At 40.0% G+C, this 23291-nt stretch overlaps 2 protein-coding genes across 2 annotated transcripts in view; one reads left to right on the plus strand and one right to left on the minus strand.

Annotated features, from left to right (window-relative positions):
- The first annotated feature begins 31 nt into the window (after positions 1 to 31).
- Positions 32 to 15545, plus strand: CAVIN4 (caveolae associated protein 4). Its single transcript, XM_066327697.1, has 2 exons — positions 32 to 827; positions 13169 to 15545. Exons 1-2 carry the CDS (start codon positions 417 to 419, stop codon positions 13826 to 13828), a joined length of 1071 nt encoding a protein of 356 aa, XP_066183794.1. The 5' UTR covers positions 32 to 416; the 3' UTR covers positions 13829 to 15545.
- A 604-nt stretch (positions 15546 to 16149) lies between these two features.
- The window catches only part of LOC136366566 (dynein axonemal heavy chain 5-like), a 150564-nt gene continuing 143422 nt past the window's right edge, over positions 16150 to 23291 (minus strand). Inside the window, exons 75-76 of the mRNA XM_066327725.1 lie at positions 19162 to 19383; positions 16150 to 17882 (exon numbers count right to left, since the gene is read on the minus strand). Of these exons, the coding sequence (XP_066183822.1) occupies positions 17664 to 17882; positions 19162 to 19383 (441 nt within the window). The 3' untranslated portion in view covers positions 16150 to 17663. The remainder of the gene's footprint in view (positions 17883 to 19161; positions 19384 to 23291) is intronic.

A 23291-nucleotide genomic window follows, 5' to 3' on the forward strand; every position in this document is an offset into this window, starting at 1 on the left:
TCCTGACCGTTTTTTGAATTCCCTCAGAGGAAAGCACTCCAGTAACATGAAAACAAAAGCAGATCTTTAAAAATATGCAAGTTTGCTTTCCTGCTTAATTAGCAAGTTACTTAACTTTCCTGGATTAACACTAATAACTTCATCAGTACAGAAGCGTGACCCTTTAAACGTATGTTCCTTTCCAGATATTGCTTCCTAATTTTAGGGGTTTCATGTTGCTGAAAGTATCTGAGCAATCATGCGTGGATATTTTGTAGTCAGAAGTATTTGACCAAGCTCCAGGAGCGGCGTTTCACGCCCTACTTTGAGCATCGCCAGAGCCAGCTGTCGTCCTGGCTCCCTGCAACAGCGCCAGAACTGTTCTGGCAGGATCACCGAAACCTCGCCTCCCTCCAACCTGGCTGAAGGCAGGCAGAATGGATCGCCGCGAAATCACCTCGGACGCCGACAAAACACACCAAAATCGTCTCTCCAGCGTCATCGAGGAGGAGGAAGAGCAAGATGCAGCTTACACAATTGTGACAGTCCTGGACAAAGTGGCCAACATTGTTGACAGCGTGCAGGCGAGCCAGAAAAGGATAGAGGAGAAGCACAGGGAGATGGAAAATGCCATCAAGACCATACAGATTGACATGCTAAAGCTTGCCCAGGCTCATGGCAATACAGGCTTCACGGTGAACAAGTTACTGGCGAAAACCCGCAAGGTCAGCTCCACCATGAAGGAGGTGCGGGCGCGCGTGGAGAGGCAGAACACCAGCGTGCGGAAGGTGGAAGCAAAACAACAGGAGATGCTGAGAAAAAACAAATTCCGGGTCGTGATCTACCAGGTAACCATGAACCTAATTTCTTCTGGTACTGTCACCTTGCCAGCTCCTTGGTGATTTCTGGTAGGTGCTGATTAACGAAGCAAAAGGTGCGATCTGTCCAATATAGGAGTTATTTTATGCTTTCTTTAACACTGATCTGTGCTCCCCAATGCCTTTCAGCATGAACCTACTGGCAGCAGCACACAGGGTCTATTATTAGTGTGGATAGGTTTCTGAGCCAGTCGTGTAAGATTAACTGCAGATCAGCAAGGACTATTTGCTGCCTCTCCGAAAGGTAATATGAGGCAGGCCCTGTAAATCTTGTCATACAAACCATGCCTGACATTCATCTCTGTTATTTTTTTCACCGTATTAGGTAGAAGTGCAAATAGCAGAAGTGTTTTCAGGCTCTCTGAAACACAGACTTTCTTCCAACACTAATTTCAAAACATGGCTTGTTTAACTTGCAGCATTTCCCAGGCTTTCATATTGCTGATAAATTGGGACTTTTTTCATTGTCTCATTGTCTCAGTATATAGTGGTATATGTACAAACTAAAGCTCAGACTCACAAACCCTTCATGACAACAAATACTCCCTTGCGTGGTCCACTTTGGAAATTGTTTAACATAGCGCCATTCTTTCAATCACAGTGGGCAAGGAAACCATATGTTTCATTGACCTTATTCTAGGATGTTCATTGTACTTTTGAAGAGAATTTCATGAAACAGCATGGTCTCACTTGTATCCATACAAACAGTACAGGCAGTTCTGGGATCTTGTCAATGAGTGCTGTGAAACACATTTGTCTAATGGTCTGCCTTTGCTGGAACTTCCCAGCTTCCCAGGTCAGTAGAAAGTAAGAGTGTTTGATCTTTTGCCAGAAGCATAACTGTTCCTTTTTTACCAGCAAGTTGCCAAAACTTCTTTAAAATAAGTTGTATTCCTCATTAAGTGTTCTTGAAAATACCACCCATCATGAGTAACACAATGCACTCCCATCACTCAGCTTTACACCCTGGTCTTGCATCTGTTTGTACATAAATAACATTATTTGCAATGAATGGAGCTGTGTTCCACTGAGTTTATTCAGCACCGTGTAACAGCTGACAAACACTTCTTTATAGCCTAGCTTTCTTAAATAGTTCATTTACCACTACTGGGGAAAAAAATAGCTGAAAAAATGAGAAAAAGCTGAAGGTAGGAAATATTACCTCTTTAATGTTATGTTAGTACCATATACAGCCAAACTGAGCCTCCCAGATTTTCTGACTCAATGACTTACTATGGTTTTTCAGTAGAAAGTACAGACCCAATCTGTCCTATTATTACCATTATTGCAACCTGCATCATTGCCACAGAATAGAAGACAAGCACTTTCACTTTTTGCTTGCAAATCATTTCCCAGTTAAAGGTAATAAATCTCTGTGACTCCCTTGGTTAATGTCATAATGCCGTTTCATTGATGGGCCTTTACCATAATGACTGCAGCAGAATCAATGCTTTAAAAATATTTCTTCTTAAAACAGTATTCATTACACGTTATAAATTTTTCTGTTAGCAAGACATGAGTTGTTATTTAAAAATACAGTAAAATATGGTCAAAATGGATGTACATGCAGGTGTAAAGAACAGCCATTGATATTTTCAGGTATTTCATACAAAAGGTGGCTCTCAAAAAGTGTACTTTCTCTAAGAGTCACCTTCAGTAGGAGTTTATGGTCTCTCTGCTGGTTTTGCTGGACAAGAACGGCCTGCATCCTGTTCTGTGTGTTTAATTATTAGGTGGTTCTTTTCAGGGAGGGAAACAACATCATTTTTTGTTATCTTTCTGGCTTCCTCTTCCTACAGTGGTTTAGAACTCTCAGTGAGAATATGAATGACTCTCTCCTTAACTTCCATCCCTTTCGTAAGGTAGATTTAACAACATTTTTGCACTTGCACAGAGTAGAGGCAGATATATGGATCCCTCTAGGATCCACCATTTAGCATTTTTCTGGAGAGGGATAACTGCAGCACTGCTCAAAACCTGGAACGCTCTAGGTAGGGAAGAGTGCACTGTAGCTTCAAGGCATAGGTACATTTATGAGAGCCCCTTTTACACAAGTGCCGTGATTTTCGTGCTACTGATTTACACCAGGTAGGCACAGTGCTGCAGTGCCAAGACCTGAATGACTGGAGCTTGGCTAGGATTAGCTGTTAATAGCTACGGAACCAGCGTACTCCCTGTAGGCTGAAAATACCCATATGCTACAAATGGATATGACCAAGTTGTTTACTCTGTGGCTGTGACTGACAGCTCTTCTATAGTGATTTGGGGTTTTTTCTGATGAACTATTTGGAACAATGTGATGGGGCCAATGACCCATGTGTTGCTGGCATGGTATCTTTCCACGGGTGAGGATATGTGGGTTTTAGTTTTAACTTTTGCCTGAACATCAGCGTATAAAAAAAAAGGAAATACCAATTAAATACTAAAGATTTTCTTTCAAGTAGATAGCTTTGATCTTATCATTGATGGAGGGAGTAGGCAGGTTGAAAAGGATCATTGGCTGAAGGAGGTTGTCCCAAGAGATCTCAGCAATGATGAAAAGAGTTGGCGATATCCTCACATTAAAACAAGACAAAGTGATCATCCTTGAGCAGAATGATTAGGGAATTGAGAGCATTCATTTTTAGAAGGCCATGTGGTTGAGGAAAAGATTTGGTAGCAGGCAGCTCTCCTCCCTAGGCTGACTGTAGGATTAAAAATGCCAGGTTACTTCAGACTTTCTAGTGAAGTGTTTGACCCTGGAGTGCTATGTGCCCCGACACTATAGTAGGGAATAAAAAGGATGTTGTAGGTTGTATAGGTCACTGCTCATTTCTGTTCAGGTTAGTCTGAATAACCAGCTGTAAGAGCTATCATTTCTCTGAAGTCAAAGAGCATTTAACAGTTTAAATCATTCTGACTAAATTGTTCAGAAATTAAAGGGCTTTTTTTTTTTTTTTTTTTTTTTTTTTTTTTACCCTGAATGAACTTATTTCATTTGCTTTTCTCCATGTTCTGCAAGTTCCTATTTAAATGGAACTGTACAGGCACCAGAAGGTCCATGTTACTGTTACTGGGCTTTTGTAAATTACTACTTCACATAAGCCCCATAAATGAATAACTACTTTCTATGAAGGGACGTGTGCATTTGTTTCACTCACTGCTGTCTGACATTTAAAATTAGTGGACATGTCGTAAACCAAGATTATGGCTTGACTGACCTACACAGTAGGGTTACAACTGATTTGTTTGCCTTGTGGTTGCTCCACTGCACACTCAGGGAGAGGCTCACAGAAGCTGCCTTGCATAGGTCACTTACTTATATGCATAAATAAGTTACAATATAAGTGTCTTCTCCTGCCCACTGACCTTCTGTGGTTATAATGACTAGACAGTAAGAATGGTGAAACCTAGGGTGAAAGCACTTTCATCTGAAGTGGCAGTAGAAATCAGGGTTTCAGGAGCTCGGGAGGTTGCTGTTAATTTGGTACCATTTGAGCTTAAGAATGGCAGGCTCAAAAATGGCCCTGCAGAAAAAAATCCTTGGTAGCATGGAGTTAAATAGCTTGCCCATAGCAGATTGGGCTAGGTGCTAGGCTTGTATTTGATCATTTTTCTGTTTTTCAGAAACATGGGAGGTCTTATCCTTTCTCATATTTATGTACCTGGTATCTTACCTCATAACAGATTATCTGGAAAAACAACAGGTGGCAGTGCATTGTGTTGAAATGTGAAGTGAAGCTTGCAATAAGTTTCTGAAAGTGTGTTTCTAAGGCTGTCTTTGTCAACTGTAATATCTTCCTTGAAAATCTTGGTACAGAAAAGGTGTGATACTAATAAAATGTCCTCAAAATTAGAAATTGTCAGTTCATAGAAAGAAATATAGACAAGGAGCCATGTTACTTTTACAGCTGGAATAATGCTAATTTTAGCGTACATGGTGTTAATTCCTGTAATTTTAGCTCTGATCTGAAACCATAAATGGATGTCTCCAGTCCTGGAGAAAACAGGGTCTGGACAAAACTGCCTTCTACAACTCGTGAGAAGAGAATAAACATAGTTATTAAAGTGTGGCCTGAAAACTTCATGGGAAAAAAAAATGGTGTGAATTGACTGACTACCTCTGACAGCAGAACACTAGCCTCAGCAGCTCAGTGACACAGGGCCTTTGTTGGAGTCTTGTGGCAGAAGTCTTATAAATATTTTTACAGCTGGGATAGGTAATTGCCTTACTGAGAATACAGAGAACAAAATAAACCCAATGATTTTGTCAGAGAGTGTCACGAGAGCCCTTTGTTTGCACTGCCGAGCCCAGTGCTCCAGTTCAAAGTGTAGAGCTGGCCCCGTGCTGTGCAGCAGCCACTCATGGAGAGGCTATCAATCAGCTACAGAAAAACTGTGTTTCTAGTGACATGTTTGCAAGGAATGAGGAGAAAGGAAAATTTTAAAAAAGTAAATAATAAAACAACCTAGATGTTGGGCTGCTTCTGTGTTCCTCAAATGAAATTCCTCAAACTATGGAAAAGCCTTCATAGTTCACAGGACTTTGTTCATACCAGATTACAAACTGGACTGGATCTGGTGCCCCCAGACCTGTTCCTTTGGGATGATCCTCACAGGGGAACAGGCTGTCCTCTTCTCAGAGCTGCCATTGATTTTTCTCCACCTCTTAGCACTGAGTGGTGGAAACAGCTGATCTTAGTTTTCATTTCCACTGGATGCAGCTGTTTAGGGCTTCCCTTGGGGCTGTCCTGCAAGGCACACAGTTAAAACATGAGCCTCCTGTGTCGTGCCTCTTCTCCATGGTCCTAGAGGCTGCTCCGAATTTTTACCAGGAGCTGTGGCTGGTTGTTGTGGACACATGTGTATCTTAGAATGGAATCATAGAATTACTTAGATTGGAAATTTCCTCTTGAGATCATCAAATCCATCTGCTCAGCAAAACCCTTCATACCTGAGGCACAGATTTGGAAATGGACTTGACTGGGGACATGCAGTCAGGATTCATATTCTCAGCACTACTGAAGATAGTCAAACCTTGCAATTATTCCTGTAGTAAAGGAGAAAAATTGATCAAAACAGCACAGGAGCAGAAATGAGGAATATATGAAGTCACAAACAGGAAGTTTAGGATCTGAGACAGGGCTCATCTTGCCAGGCAGTAATTAGACATCAGTAGCACAGATGTTCGTACATTTGGCCTGTATATTCCTTTCAAGTAAGATGAGAGAAGTGTGTGTAAGTTGATTCAGCAGGTTGTGGACCTCTACTTCTGGATACAGTTTCTACATGATAAATATCTGCTCTCTCCATATAGTTAAAAGGTTGTCCAGGAATGAGTTGGTATGGAGACACATTTGCTTGGGCAGACAAGTTCAGCAACTTCTGATAACTGCTTTTAGCTTGTACTTGAGAACTCCTCCCTGGTCTAGTTGACCTGCAGGAGCAGTCACCATGTGATGAATGAATGAATCAAAATATTCCCAAATATATATATTTATCTTATCACACCTTGTGGTGCTTTTTCTCCTTCCTTTATTTCCAGAAAACTTGGAAATGAGAAATTTCTCCAGTTTGATTGCAAGCCTGCAAACTGACCTTCAGAGCTATTCTGTGGTCTAGTTCCATAAAACAATAGCGGAGCAGAGAAAGTGTGAAGCTTTTGGTTTCCCCTGAAGCTGCAGTTGTGCTTTTTATGCAGCATGTGGTAGCCTGAAGCCAAGGGCTTCTCCACTGATGTGGTGTAACTGGGAACTGGCTGCTCATTGACTGCTGCAAGCCACAGACAACAATAATGGTAGAACGAGAAGAGTCCCTTTGTAGTCATTGTACGCTGGTGGTTGAACTAATGAATTTCTGTCAGAATTTAAATAAAAGGGATGTGTATTAGGCTTCACAAAAGAGAAATGAGGGGACTTGACTGTTCTGACCAGGCTGGTTTTCCATTGTGTAAAAATAATTATAAATGCAGCAACAGCACTTAGCCATAAAGTCTTACATGCTGAAAGTGTTTACCTGATAAAATTTCTTAGGTGGCCTTTTAAACTAATCCTGTTTCTCTGTCATCTGAGCAGATTTTTGGCCTGCTGTCAGAGATTCTGAAGTGACATATTTGCAGAAGAAATGAGGGGATCACTTGAGATTTATAAAGCTTCACTCTTAACTGTTAGAATATGAGTAAAAGTGCTGAATGATTTGTAATTGGTTATTCATCAGTGGTTTCATGTAGATTTAGAGTGCACTTGCAAGGAGATGTTTTCCTGACTTACCTTGGCTACCAATCTGAATAACAAATCATTCATCCAACATGCAAATTTCTAAGATTTGTTTAAAACACTGTGGCAATGCTGTTTCCTGCCCATAAGCTGCCCATCATTTACATCACCAGTTGTCATAGACACAGCAGCCTTTGACCATTTTGCTGCTTTGTGCTCTGCTTCAGGATTGTCAGGTGATCATCAGCCAGTCCCATCTGTGCTTATGTTAATCATCACCTGCACTTTCCGTGTCATACACCCCAAGGCTGAAAGATCATTTGCTGTGACCTTTTCCCTATGCAGCACAATGACTTCAAGTTACAGACTTTCATCAGTCTCTCCTCCCTACTTTTGCTAAGAGCAGTTTCTTAAGGACCATTTTGAGTCTTGATTTTATATATACAATACACAATTATATAGATATATATATAAAATTTTAGACATATAAAATTAATTATTTATTTGGTCATTCTGATTTTCTGAGGGCTCTTTTACTTTAAAAAGCTTTGTTCTGCTAAAGTGTTGACTGAAATTAGGTAATAGTTGAGAGCTGATAACTGTTGCCTTTATTAGAACTATTTAGAGTTACATTTTCAAGCTATTTGGAAATAGAACACAGAACCAGTTTACAGCACTTTTAGCAAGCATTTATGTGTGATACAGTGTATTATTACCTTTTTTCTCTCTGCCAATTTTGGAAGCCCAGTCTGAGTTTTGAAATACAAAGCTTTGAATATATCTGCCAAAGAACAGGAAAGGACAAGGGACATAAAGCTCTTGAATTGGCTGCATTCATTAAAATGCCCCATACTCCATTATTTTTTCTTTTCAAATGACATAATAAAATTATTACTGAAATTATAATTAAAAATGTTCCTGTACTTAAATAAAGCCTAAGTATTGTTTTACAGTGACATCATGTCACTGCTTTGCTTAGCAAATCAAGTGAACTCTAAATGAAAAACACACATTTTCTTAAGGAAAATAAAAGTACTTCTGCTGTTAATTATTGATCCCATCTGTGCTGCCAAAGAGTGGAAATCTATCTAATAAGTTTGCAAGGGAATCTTTTCAACAACAGTTTTTTTCGTTTCCCAGCCTCACAGTCCTTGCTGAAGGCATGACATTCTTCCAGCAGCCCCCTTTGGCTCCCTAGTGCAGCAGTAAGTGAAGGCTGCTTTTAGAGCCAAGCTGATCTTTGCCAGGACACTATGGCTGCAAAATATCTGAGACATCGCTAAACAATTTGCTCTGCCATTTCCCCCTTTCTCTTCCCAGAGAAGAGGAGAGCCTGACTGTGCAGGCAGGGTTATCAAGCAGGCACATCCTGAAACAGCCTCATTTCCCATGAGGGTTTCAATTATCTGAACATTGCCGCCTTGAGAGGCTCATAGGGTTGATTAGAGGCATTGCCACTCTTAAGATTATTTACCTACTGGTTTTAAGGTTTCAGCGAGGTGGAAAAGTCAGCATGTTCCCCTTTGCATGGTTGAGGAGCAGGTGCATTAGCCTTCCCTCATAAATGCTTTACCATAGCCTGTGGGGGAAAATGCTTTGATCCCTTCCTTGTGGTTAGAAGACGCCTGCAGTGCCTGCAAACTGGTCACTGTTCCCTCCCATGGGTGCTGAGCCGCCAGAATTTTGGCAGCTGATGGAAAGTTTGAAGAGCAAAAGGAGGGTTTGAAAGACACAATCCATGTCACCTTGAAAAATTTCTAATTGTGAATGAAATTGAAATGAGAGCAGGGGGTGAAAATGCCAGTGATGGAGTCAGACTTTGTTAGGTTTCAATATTCTCTGGCCCTGGAGCCATCTGTTCAAACCAATGCCATGCTGGCCTTCTTCATCAAAGCCAGGGGTTACTTATATGTTTACTTTGTATTCAGCCACATCCTTAATAACTCAAAATTCTTAGGCTAAGCATATTTGAGAGGTTAAATACTAAAAAAATAGGACAAAACAAAGTTCAGGTTTAAGATGCTTTCACAGCAAACTTACCATGCCAGGGGCTTCACCAGCTACTCCTGAATTGTGCAATTGTTCTGTTATGGTGCTATACCTTTAAGTTTTGTCTGTTTTTCCTTAAGCAGTGGATCTGTATACCCTGCAACTAAAACTGCAAAGGTCTCGAGGATTTTCCCTTACCATTAAACCAAGGCTTTCAGATCCTCCTTTTCTACCACAAAACCTGAAGTCTTTCTCCTTTCAGGCTTCATGTCCTTCCAGACACATGCATTTCTCCAAAGCATGTCCAGTTTCAACATACCATCTAATCTGACTCCTTTCTTCCCTCTCTCCTCCTACACCCTTTCATGATGCACAACCCCTCTTCTCAGCACCCTTGTTCTCTCACATGTTCAGATTTACAAGCTAGGTACCTAAGCCATGACATGCTTGCTCAGAATAGATGTCAGCTTAGGGGGGGACAGACAGAATCACTCAAAAGACAGCTAGCTCCACAGAAGAGCACTTATTTCTTGGTGTCAGAACCCAGCTCCATTCTCAAACTGGTGGAAAATGCCCAAATGTTTCTGTGTTAGTGGAGGGGCCATGTAAGCGTGAGAAGCTGAGAGATGCATAATATGAATATGTGTGTTTCACCTCTTGTACAAATCAAAGACAACTTCCAAGTCCACCACTTACATGACAGATGTACCAACTTTTTTTCTTGGAAGAGAAGGAAAAAGTATTGTCCTGTTAGAAAGGTCTAAGTCTGTTTCCAGCGTGTTGAGTGGTAGATAACTTTTCAGGAGATTATGGCCAATTAGTAATTACGGCCAATTAACACACCAGGAGCAGTGTGAGCACCCACTGCAGGTTCTCCTTCGAGGGGCAGTGATGAAATGGAAAGGGGATGCTCAGCTTCCACAGATTTGTTTTCTGATTCTAGCCTCTGTGTGTTTTTGGTGTTTGCCGGTAGATGAGGCAAGCAGAGTACATATCCTATGTATTAATCGATAGACAGCCCCTATGATTGCATGCCTCTTTCCTCAAGAAATCATGTTAAAAATAATTGACTGCTCAGTATAATGTTTTACTGTGAAATAATCTCCTGTCCTCATTTTAGTTCCTCCCTTACCTCTCATGAGTTAGTGGTGGTGGGTACAAGTTCATCCCAGCAAAATGTTTAAGCAGATTTTTAACAAAAAGCTTGAAAGCAGCAGCATCAATGGCTCAACTCCCTTCTCATCCTCCCCAAAGATTGGACTGCCCAGTCCTGCTATTCCCAGTACCAGCTGCTTTATGGACAAGGAGAAAGCTCTCACCCAATTTAGTGCTTTATTCTGACCCAGTTTAGGCCTGTGCTGCTGAAATCAGGTGTTTGGTCTTTCAGTTTTAGTGCACTTATAAAGGAGCTGGTAGCTATATGCTTTGACTTTGTCTGTTTCCCATCTGGTACTAAAGCTTCTTGTTCCTGCCTTAGGAAGGATGAGCTCCTCTCTTCTCTCTGCCCCACAGATATCTAGTGATAAGAAGAAATGAGTTAGGGGCAGGAGAGAGAGAAATGCAGCAGATGAAAAAGCTCACCTACTGAGCCTAAATCTCTGAATTTTTATTCCAAAACCTTCCTAACATGCTAGACAGGCTCAGTAATACTTTCCACTTCGGTAACATTCAGAAATCTTGAGAGGAGATAGAAGCCCACACTAATGTTTTGCCTTGCTACTTTTGATTCTGCAGGATGTGTGCAGAGACCAAGGAAAAGAAGAAAATCAAAGATTTGGCAAAGTTCGTGCTGAGAGTCTGTAGGGGAATGTAAATGTTTCTCAGGATCTGCAGCTCTAGTTTCTGTGTATCATCTACAAGATGTTCATCTCACATATTCTTGTTTGTAACTTTTGATTCTAACATGTACGTAGGAAAGCTGAAGTCCTCACTTCTGTAGCTAACAGACTAAAGGTAAATAAAAAAAAAAATCTGGCAACTGGAAAAAATACAGACAAATTCTTCTTCCAAAGGAAGACAATTCAAATATTGTAGAGAAAAAGTGTCTCTGCCTTCCCTCCTTTTAAAAAGTAGTCTTCATACGAAAGACATATTCCTCCCCCCATGTTGTACTAGTCATCTCTCTATGTACTCAGATTTCAGAATATTCATTCTGGAAATATTTTTGTTATATTTCAGCTGAAGGAGTGGGGTATAATTTAAAAACTTTGAGGAATTACTATCCAGCTGTGTTTTAGTTAATTTTCAGAAAAAAAAAGGAGATTATGTTTATATGTAGAAGTCTTTATATAATTAATGTTAATTTGCACATGGTAATGAAGATTATTAGCAAAGCATTGTAGTTTTCTTCCTGCTGATTTTGACAGATGAGTTGAACAACATGTTGCTAATAATCAATGTAACATAATTTGTCCCTATTTTTTCTAAGCATTAACAACTATTTTACTAGAGGGTTTTTAATGAAGCCAAGGCATGATGAGAGACACTTAAGTGGGCTTTATCTGTCAAACAGCTCAATGTATGTTATTTTATGTATTGCTAGCACGGAGTAAAATAACATGACTCACTACTTGTGAGTCACTGTGAAAAATGACAGATGTCTTTTTGGCTAGAAAGTTCACAGCAAAATATTCAGTTAGCCTTACTTGCTGTTCATGGGTGCACAGCTTCAATCACTCTCTTATTGCCTATATTAGGATGATAATACCAAGGGTCGAGTCCTGACACTGCCATGCCCCAGAAATCAGCTGAAGTAGTTATTACTAATGGGAAACAGCTTAGAAAAGTGTCATACAGCTGTTGTACCTGTTTGCAACCCAAAGGGCTGCTCCTCCTAGGGGAAGAGCATGGGCACGTGCATGTAAAAAGCTGGTAGGGAAGAAGAGGGTGGCATTGTCCATCTCATACCCCTCCTACAATTGACAGTTTTTCTACTCTGCATACACTGCACTTCTAGACAGAAGTAACTCACTGACACTGAGCTACAAATTTGTGTTGTCCATGCAGGTCAGCTAAACAGCTTTCTTAGGAGATTCTCTCTCCCTGTTCAGATAAATCCTTCATTGCCATAATTTTTTCGCTATTTTTTTCATCTGACATCCTTAACTACTAGCTGATTCTTGGTAAAATTTTTGTTTATTGTGGACAGCTTTTGTAAGTCTTCCATGTGTTTGAGCTTTGAGGTTCTAGCAATTTTTCTTTGGAGAGACTGCATGAATTCCTAGGGCTAAAATATCTAGGATAGTCACCCAAGTAATTTCCAAGAATGCTGCTGATACACATTAGAGGTATCACATAAATATATTATGCATTATTATGCATGCTCAAACAGACACCAAACTCACCACAGGAGACAGAGGTGCTTGCTCAGGAATATCAATATCATACATTTCCAAATAAAACAAATCAAGTTCATCTCAGCGATGGTGCAGGTGCTAAATGAATTGTGTGTTACTGGGTATACCAAATAACATTGCCCTGCTTTACTGACTTGTCCCCTTGTACAATCAGCACACGTAAGTTAATGTGGTGGGGTTCATCCCCTTCTGGGCAGCAACAGCAGTGTTTGTTAAGTTCCAAACAGTCAAAAATGCACAACTGGGAATAGTAGTAGAAATACTACTCATAGTAGTATAGTAGTAGACAAGCTACTCATATCATTGAGGCATTTGCTTGGACTGTGTACAGCTGACACAAGCCCTAGAGCCCTTTTTTGTCTATACTGTCTGCTTTTATTTTGTGAGAAATAATGGATCTAGGTCCGATCCAGAGAAGCAGATAAGCTCCAAAAAAAAGCCACAAAAACTACCTAGACAAGTCTGCTCTGAAAACCATTAGAGGCCAGGACTCATAGGACCATTGCATTAATTAATTTCAGGTAGAACCACAGTGAAAAGAAATTTTGATCAGGCATTTCATATTTTCAGAGAACTTGGCAAATATTTCTTTTGCCATTTGTATTATGCATAGATTGAGTATGATGGTACAAGCCTACCTTACTTTCTTATAGTATTATATTTTAGTTAGCACTAATTAACTTCAAGCCAACCAAAAAAAATTAAAAATGCTTGAACCACCACCTTTTTTAAACATACTTGCTGGAACATGTCTCTCTGCTTTAATTCACAGGAGGAAACCGAGTGTCCTTCATCTCTCTCTGTTATCAAAGAGATGACAGCGGGTGAAACTATAGAGGATGATTTCTTCCCACCGGATGATCTGTCTTCTGATGAAGAATATTATATTGAAGAAAGCAAAGCTACCAAGTTCAAGAAATCAGGCATGAGGCGCATTGATGACATCAAAAAGGCATTTTCAAGGGAAAATATCCAAAAAACAAGACAAAATTTTGGCAAGAAGGTAAACAGGCTTCAAACTAGGATAGTGACCCCTGAGAGGAGAGAGAGGATCAGGCAGTCAGGAGAGAGACTGAGACAATCTGGGATAAGGATCAAGAAAACCATTTCACAAGCAGCTCCAACAAAGGAGACATTCAAGATCCATAAAAAAAATAAAGAACGAACAGGAGCCGAAGGTCAGGAGGGGATCCAGGAAGCCAGCATACACATTGCCTCTGAGCTCCCAGCAGCAGAGCCCTTCACTGAAGAAATCTCTTACACAGAAGTGATCACTAAGGTAAAGAAAGACAAGAATAGTGCAACAAAAGGTGCTTCCCAGTCAACTGAAATAGGGGTGACTATCCCAGAAGTCATCCTTAAGCAGGAAAGAAAAGAAGGAGGAGGAGGTGATGATGACGTCCCTTTGCTAGACTTGAAGCAATCCGTGTAAGGAGCCAATGAGCATACACACCATACTGTCCTCACTGAGCAAGAGAGAGCACAGTATGCACTCACTCAGCTTTGGGAAAAAATGTGTGAATTCGTGTTGTATCACAAACCGTGTTGGTGTTGTTCTGCCATCCACACCATTGTCTGCAGTGTTGTCTTCCTGACAAGAGTCAAGCCATGCAAATGGAATGAAGGGGCTCCCGCTCTGTCCCGGCGTGCGCCGACAGCCATCGTCAACCCGAATGGAACTCACGGTGTCAAAGGGAGATGGGAATCCACTGCATTCCCAGGATTGATTTAGCAGTCACTTTGCAGCCTAATCACTCTCATCGTTTCGTGTGCATGAGTATAAAATTTATTTCCATTATCTTATACCAACTCATCTAATCAGAAAACAATAACAAAGCTATTACTTTATATTAGCAAGAGGAAGAACTATGGAAAATGTCAATTAGCTGTACAAATGTCATCATTTAAGAGCCCTCAGAGAAAAAGCAGGAAGAGAATATTCCTGCTTTACCCATGGTATGAAAAAATGTGGCAGGAATTAAAGGGTTTTGAGTAAATTGTGTTTTTTTCTTAGTGGAAAAGAGAAACTCCTGAAATGACTACAAGTTATTTCCAGACTTCTGGAATAGGAAGGTTCATTGTAAGTAAGCAATGTGTTTTGTGCATTTATGGAGTAAGAATAAAAAGAAGACACATTAAATATGGAATAGCAGGAGGAAAAGGGAAGGAGGTATGGTATTTATGTTTCAGAAAGATGAGATTGTGAGAAACGCAACTATATGAAGCAGTAAAAGTGGAATAAGATGAATGCATAGGTTCTGGATAAATGGAGAGAAAAATTAGAATATTATAATTACAGTTTTCTTGAGATCTTTTAGAAAATTGTTATTCTTTACAGAGGATCATAAGGTTTATGAGTATAACTGACCAAACAAGGGAATTGTTTTGTTTTCCACTCTCTGTTTTTTCCAAGCTTCACTGCAATTAAAATCTATTTTACAAAGTCACAGATGTACAGGGCCAATCCATAAACCCAGTTCTTTTTTTCCTATCATCATCATTATTGACCAGTCACAGCCTCAGGGATTATGAGACAGACACCCTTTGGACTATGGAATGCTGTTTATTTGCAACTCTCAGGAGCCAGTGCCCTGATATCAGATATGTTTGTAAACATGACTGCTACGCTGACATGGGGTGCAGGACTGTATTGCTCTCTTCATTCTTAAATGGAATTCAAAGCACTTATCTAAAGCAATGTTAGTCATTACTATCTGTGTGAAACTTGTACAATATTGCCAAAAGCTGTATGATTGTATTTAATATCTCGGGTTCATTTTAACAGAAGAGCATAACTTGGTTATCTATATACATTGTTTGAAGACTTCCAGCTAATTGTTAATCTATGATAAAATATAATTAGTTTGGTTTCAAGTATTCTGCCTGCCAGTTCTTTCATTTAGATTGGTGTACACCCCACTTGAAGTGTAACAGCTTTAGCAATAGTGACCAGAGAACACTGATTGGGGAAGGTCAATGTTCTACTATATCAGTGACATTTCAAATCAAATTAATGTTGTCAGATTGGGAGCAGCAACTCCACTGAGTGGAAGGGCAGGATAGACCAAGAGAAGGAGAAGGGGAAACATTTGACATTTCTGTCAATAGTAAATTTTTCATCTCCACTCCACTGTAATCACATGCAGAAAGGAAAGAGCATTTGGCTTGTAGGGTACACTGAAGGTTTTGTTCAGTGCTCTTTACAAGTGATAAGAAGCCTTTTTGGAGCAAAGTCACTTTATGTTCTTCAGTTCTGTATAAAACTGTAGCTATCTTCTGCAAGATTTGGCATTTTCCTAAACTGATAAACAGAGTTTAGTTATTGAAATGAAAATGTTGATGCTCAAATAAGCTATTTCTTCGCATTTTTACACAGCAGAACACTACGTGCTAGAACATCATTGCCTATACATTTTCTTCATATAGCATTTAATTTTCTCATTTTGCTTGGCAAAGAAGTGATGCAGTTTCCATGAAGCATATCATGTAGCACCAGATATAACCTCTATCAAACATATATTTTTAATGTTTACTTCTAGCTTCAATTGGTCGGAGGATTATTTGTTTCATAGCAAGCAGTGAGTTCTCTAGGTGTGCAAAATATTTCAATGTACATTTTTTATTTTAAATTACTATCACTGTTACTGACCTGACTTTTACATGTACCAAGAGATCAAAGTTAAACTACTCCATATCTCCTCATAAAGGCAGGGAATGGTGAAAATGCTACCTCAATTTCTGTAGAATTTTGCCGCTTGAAGTCTCCCCCATCTTTTTCATAATTTCCAAGATCAATGACCATGAAGCCAAAAACCTTCAGCCTTCTCAGAAACAAAATTCTCAATGAAATTGGTTGATGTACAGCTGCACTGCAGGGAGGTCTGGTATATAGTTTTTGAACAGTTGGTTTCACTTAAAAAGATAGTCTTGCTGGCACTGTTGCTCCTAGCTCAGTGGGAAGAAGGGACCCTGTCCCTGTCTGCTGTGTTTTCCAAGAAGAAAGCTGGCACTCTGTTGTGGGTGTGAGTGTGAATATCAAACTTCCTCATGGAATGAGCCTTGCAATATCTAACTGCAGAGTAAAGCTGGCTGTGCAAAGGGATGAACTACTTTCTAAGACACTTGCTATACAAAAACTAGAAGTGTTTACAAGGAGAAAAAAAAATACTGACAAAGTCTTGACTGCAAGTCCTTCTTTTGTATCATCCAACAACAATTTATTTTGCTTTGAATTTGTGCTAGTGAAAGAAACGAAACACATTTTCTGCCAATAGCCACCTGTCTATTAAAAGAGAAGTATCAATCATCCTTCAGTTACAGTGGTTAGCACAAAAATACTTTAATCATTTCAGGTGAAGTATGGCCTGTGTGTCATCTTCTTTTTTTTAACTAAACAGATGCAAAATACAGAACAAAAAGCAGTTATGAGGTTTGAGTTTGCCTTAATAGGCACTAATGCAAATGGTACGAATAGAGCCAATTAGAGCCAAAACTGTGTTCAGATATGTTTTCTCTAAGAAAACTTTAAAATCTTTCTTCCTGCTAATCATGGAGTGTGCACACCTTCCTTATAAATGGATATGGATTTTCAAATGAGTTAATAGGTACAAAAGGCACTTTGTGTGCAAAGATAAACACTTCTGTTTCTACAATTGTTTACATTAAAAGTGACTGTTCAAGAAAATGGCCACAGCCATTAGTAAAACCACCCAGCAAGTTTAGAAATGCAAAATCAAAGGAACTGTGCATTGAAATATATGCAGATAAACATAAAACTTTACCAAGCATTTAATTATCTTGTCATTACGGCTTTAATAATGCTATGGATTATAAGATTTCAACTACGAAGTTGAATTTAAAAATAATTATGTTATGTTATTTTATATTATGAAAAATTCTTGCATTAAGAAGAAAGATAACATCTACAAAAGAACCACCATAAGATGTCAGAGCAATTGTCACTATCATAAGCTTTTTTATGTAGTGCTTCCATTATGAGCAAGTTAGTCGATTATATTCTCACTTGCTTTATAAGAGTTGTCAAATTTACACCTGCAGCTGTTTTCTCTCTGATATTCCCAGGATAAATCAATTTAGTATTTTTGCTGTGAACAGAGTAAGCTGATCTATGTGCAACTAACACAATCTCTATGTATCACCTGCCAATTCCGACCCCCCGTGAGAAGGTAGCCACCACTTAGACAACAACAATGCAATATTGGCTGCAGCTCAGTCCTACTTGGTGGTTCTTTCTTTCAGAGCTGTCCTTACTTCGAACTGCAGAGCAGTGCAACCCCCCTCAAAGTCCAGTGATCAGGATTCTGCACTGTTTTCAGATGCAAAGAGAAGATGTATGTCAGGTCTGTTCTCCGAGGCTTTTTGTAGACAGGGCAGGAGTACACATGTCCATGCTGCTTCCTTGGGTCGTTCAGTGCTGTCGTGCTAACAGCGTACACATGGACTACAGGAAAGCTCGTGAACAGCACCTGAGAATATTAAAAGACACACAGAGCTCAGCATTACAGAAGCAGGATAGGGCGTCTGAATTCTGACCACTAGAATTAGATTCAGTCATGGCCTTCAGCAAAAGCACCAGCACCTCAGCTGAGGTACACATGAGAATACAAGTCCTACACTCACTACTGTGGTGACACTAACTTTAAGCCCGTGGCAGCTCAGGGACAACAGCCATCAGGAAGTTTGTTGGAAGGAAAGGGAAGCGAAGTAGAAACCTGGAAATGCTGTGGAGGTAGAAGGAAAAATATCAGGGTGGTTCTAGGAGGGACAGAAACCATTGTCTTTTTTCCCTTCCTTTGACCCTTTCGCTGATGTTTCCCATCCTTTCCTCACTTCATTTTTCCTGAATGGCAGGACTGGAGCTACCAAAACCAAGCTGCAAATAGCAACCCTCCTTGTTACCTCTGCACTGCTGACAGTGGAACTTCTAACATCCAAGGTAAAGTATTCATTGTCAAGGGATAAAACAGACCCAGATCCCAGAGCACCATGGAACCCTGCTGAACACTCCACTGCACTTGAGTAAACTCCATGTTTGAAGGGGTCTTTAGACAAACCAAGCAACAGAAGATACAACTGGCAAGGTTTGGTTTGGAAAACTTTTCTCTCAGTCAGAGAAGTGTTTTACCTGTGGACAGGAATTACATTAATTCCGATTCCAGGACAGTTAGCACTGGCTTGGAAAAATTGTACCAGTGCAGACAATGTCAATTTTCCCTGGACTGTGACTACAGCATTTAATCATTACTCCATAGCTAGATTTTAAATGTGCTTATTCACATCAGTGAAACATAACTCAGTAGATGGACAACTGAGCATAAGCCCAGAACTAATACCCTTCTCATATTAAAAAACAAACACAAGAGATTTCTAGTCAACCAAACTATGACCTCCGTATGAAACCTAGCCTAGAGCTTTGGAAGCTTTGATAAGGTCCCCCTTGGTCAGTCAAAAGAAGACTGACTATGGGGTGCACTATTTTATTCAAACATAACTGTGCCGCTAGGGCCCTTGAAGCCAAGAAGACCAGCATCTGGTCTGCTCTTTTGCTATGCATCCTAAATTCATTTTCTGACAGAAGTCTTTTTGTTCACTTCTGGTGAGTAAAGAGTCTGTCGTCTTCCCAGCACTACTAGTGTTGGTTACCCTCTTAAAACCTGTTGTGAAACCACTGCTGCAGGCACTCACAAACTTCCTGGTCTTCCCAGAGCATTATGCCACAGCCTGCTGCACTCACTTGATTCTTACCTTTGGTGCTGACTCCACCAGCTTGCTGTTCCTGCGGTCCCAGCCTGCCCCTTCGAGGAACAGGCCATGTATGTAAACCCCACCAATCTCAGCAGGAGGAGGGCCAACAACATCTTCTTTCATCATCTTGGTCACTTCACTGCATAAAACAACACTGTCCAGTTCCCACCCTTTGGCTAAATTCATGCGAGTTGTCTCTTGCCTCATGGCCGTTAGGAACCCCTAAAGAGACACACATGACATAGAGGATTTTTTACAAAGCCTTGGACTAAAACCATTTCCAAGTTGTTTATTTTTGTTGTTTTTTCCTATGTAAGTGACATCAGCTGTATAAAAGCTCATCCCACAGGATTTTATGTACACATAAACTAAATTCAGTAGTGTAAATCCAACGCTTTCCTATGCATCCCAGTACCATGCATACATACATAATTGGTGTGCACATGTTGGTGTTAAGAAGCCCCCAGGTTGGCTTACTTAACATATCAGGAGTGCTTCTATAACTCACCTCTCATACCTCTTTTACAAGCAGCCAGATGTTTATAAGGCTGCCATATTAGCGTGTTTTGAGAAATTCCAAACACAGGTAATTTCTAATTTCTCTAACGCTGGCTATATTATTCATCTTTGCTTATACCAACATTGTAAAAAATGCTTTTCTGTCAACAAATAAGCATTTTACAGAACACAAAGGAAGTACCAGCTGGAATCATTCTATTAAATACTGCCATGCCTCTGACACTTCTCTGAGTGAATTCTTTGTATACTACAATAACATAGTGTTTTAGACAACAGCAAGTTAAACCCAAAGCACTCCAGCAGCACAGAATAAACTTAACTCTCTGTTCTAGAGAGCTACAATCTCATGACATTGGTATAAGCCACCAAAAGACAAGGCAGGCTGAAGATGCTGGTTAGCATCCGATACAGCTGTCCATAGGAAAACACAGTTCAGTACATACGAAATGCCTTAGTCCTTGGAGAGTGGAGGGCAGACTTCTTTGCTGTTCCAATGATCATGCTGTAGATGTGCATCTTATTTTACCTTGTGGAAACCCATTTGTGTAGCGAGGAGGTGAATTAATAAAACACATAATTGAAAATGCAAGAGCAATGAAGAGGACACCTAGGAAAGAGTAAGTTTCCCAATATATTTCAGAACAGGGAACTAAAGCATTTGGAGACAAGACAAGAGGGGATAGAGAGCCACATGAGGAACACACGAAGATGGGAATCAATGAGCAAACAGCACAACTAGGAAGAAATCAGGAGGGGAACGAGGGAATTGAATGAGGGAATTGAATTTTTTTTTGTTTTTCTTCAATATTCACAGAGTGAGATGTGAGATGTAATACCATTAGGGCCAAATGTATGAAAATAAGTCAGATGTGGGAAAATCAGCAGAAGATCTCCTGAACACAGGGGCCAGGGGCTGATAGGACTGGAGTGCTCCAAGCCCTTGGTAGCCATGAAATACACTTTAAGTTATGAGAACATGAGATGACTTTCATGAATTCAGATATTTCTGTTAACTTACACTGGTAGCTTCTCATTAATATAGTACCAGAGACCTCAGGACAAATGTTTTAAAGAAGCTTTGTGATAGCACAGATCATGGTAATTGTGTTTGAAGTAGCTGAGAACTCCAGTGTATAGCTGAGGGAGACAGGATTAAAGGCCAAGTTCTTCTATCAGAAATGCCATTAAATGAAAGCAGAATCCTTGCAGTAATTTGTGGAATTTTAATTTGTAGAAGCATACTAGAACCAATAGTTTAAAATACATGAAGTGTTCACTGCCATAAGGCCCCAGAGGGCTACTGGATGCCAGATAAACTGAAATATTAAAGAAAGAAGAGCCTGAAGAGGATGGTGCCCTGACTGTATTAAGGGAATCAGTTCAAAGGCACCATGGAAACACTGGAATAAAAGTAAGCTCCAAGCTGTGAGTTGTCTTCAGGGATAAGGTTTAGATAGCAGATTATTCCTACAGAGATAGCAGGAATCTATACACTTTCTGCAGTGGGACTTTTCATGCTTATCTGCTCATTTGAATGAATCCCAGGCAGCTTTTGAAGGCTGCAGCTGTGAGTTGGAGGCCCAGATGGGTGTCCCAGAGTGGGTGAATGGCACAACAAAGAGCAAGTCAGAATCAAGTGGCTTGAGCTGCCACTGTACAGCTGAGGCTTTGGCTCATCCCAAAATACTCTGTCAGGGACATAATGACCCACCACTTGCCATGGCATCTGTTTCAACTTCTGGTAATCCTTGAGGGTTTGTTTGGTTTTGGTTGGTTGGTTGATTGGTTAGGGTTTTGGTATTTTTCTTGTATGTGCGTGTTTGCCTTTTACTGAATTTCTCCCTGTCCAGCTAACCGAAGACTGCTAGAACTTTTGCCCCTTTTGCCTTTTAACAAGTCATGCAAACTAACTCTGAACCTTCTAGTGAGGGAAAAGCAGGCACACATGGGAGTTATTACAAAAACCATGAAAATCAGTGAAGTCCATTGCTCTCAGAATCATGTTATCTCCTTTACCTTACTTTGGAGGTTCCCTGTTTGTCACTTACTTTGCAAATACTGAGCAGATTATGGTATGTTTGCTAGAATTAAGTGGACACTGAGGAATGGAGGCATTGTACTTCATATTCTGATCAGTATTAATATTACTTTGGCATCTAAAGGTCGTAGAAGGTAGGTTGAGGGTTCATTATGCTGAGAAATACACAACCAGAAAGACAGTTTTGCCTCACAGTGCTTGAATTCTATATATAGGACAAATGACAGGAAATGGATACAGAGATGCAAACAAGGAAACAATAAAACAGTGTCAGCCACTAAATGGAAATTGGGAGGTAGAAATGAGAAATGCCTAATGTCAATTTTTTGATGAAAAAAATCCAGTAACATCAGATTAACTTCCAGGAGGGAAGAAAATTCATGGCATTTCTTTTGTTCACCCCAGTTATCTTGGCCCAAGGCAGACACGCTTGGGGAATCAGGTTTCTTTTACATAGAAGTCTGAGCCAGGCCACATTTGTATCACTAAAAATAAAGATTAACTTCTGTGAAATTACTGAATTTATCCTAGAGTATAAACAGTCCAAGAGAAGACAGAGTCTGCTCCTATATTATTTTTTATTGCCAGAATGCCTAGTTTTCCCAGTGCTATAAATCTATTTTATTGCCTTGAGTTATCCGTGGCATTTATCCATTGACTGTGAAGCAAACAGTGAGATAGATGCAAGTAGGCAAATGATTTAGGAGCTACATTTCATCTCACAAATGAAAGGATTTTTCTGACAACTTCTCAGGTATTACAAACAAGCCATTAGAACTGCAGCACTAACACCTCATTGCCTCAGCTTGTTTGAGAAGACAAAAATCAATTTTCTTAAACATGAAATACTGATTTTAAACACAGCAGTATGACTATTAATAAAATAATAGCTAGTTAAATAGAAAATCAGTCTTTGCTCAGGTGAACTGCTTTTAGAATGAACCTCTCCCACAGCCCAGGTTACAAAAACTGGTGACTACAACAATAACCATCTGATTCTTAAGCTTGTGATTGTCAGCACAAATAAATTTTTAAATCTCTGCACACAATGTATTTAGGGACTTTAAGAACTAGGGGTTATGAAGCATGTAATTTTTGTATTTCTAGAGGCTTTCTCATTTACTATGGTCTATTAAATCACATTTTGTTTGGGGACATTTTACACTGATTATTTGGCAGCTCTTTTCAGAAATCCAGCTATTTTGATCCAAGAAAATGCAGGATGTCCAATTTGGGCTGGCAAAATTTCAGAACTGACACAACCTCAGAGCACAAAAAAGCCATCCGAAATGTCCAGTACAAAATCTCTATCAGCTCTTGCTCATCTCCCCTGCAAAAGCAAACACCAAACATAGCCAAAAGGCTGATAGGGTTGCTTCCAGCCTGATCATTGCAGAAGTTACTTTGAAGTATTTTAGAAAGCTGCTATCAGCTTGTTGTTAGCAAACCAAGCACGGAAGCATAATCATTTTACTAGAACTCCTACTCCTCTCCCTCACACTTGTGAACCCTTTGCTCAGGGGTTCTCTGAGCCCCCTTCCATGCTATAAAGTTGTACAGGCAGACAGCTGAC

This window comes from Sylvia atricapilla, chromosome 1, assembly GCF_009819655.1.
Source record: "Sylvia atricapilla isolate bSylAtr1 chromosome 1, bSylAtr1.pri, whole genome shotgun sequence".
Classification (NCBI taxonomy): Eukaryota; Metazoa; Chordata; class Aves; order Passeriformes; family Sylviidae; genus Sylvia; species Sylvia atricapilla.

Excerpts from the sequence above, each read along its gene's own strand:
- CAVIN4 (XM_066327697.1), top strand. The coding sequence starts at position 417 with ATGGATCGCCGCGAAATCACCTCGGACGCCGACAAAACACACCAAAAT. Across the intron at positions 828-13,168 it reads TCCGGGTCGTGATCTACCAG|GAGGAAACCGAGTGTCCTTC; the intron begins GTAACCATGAAC and ends TTTAATTCACAG.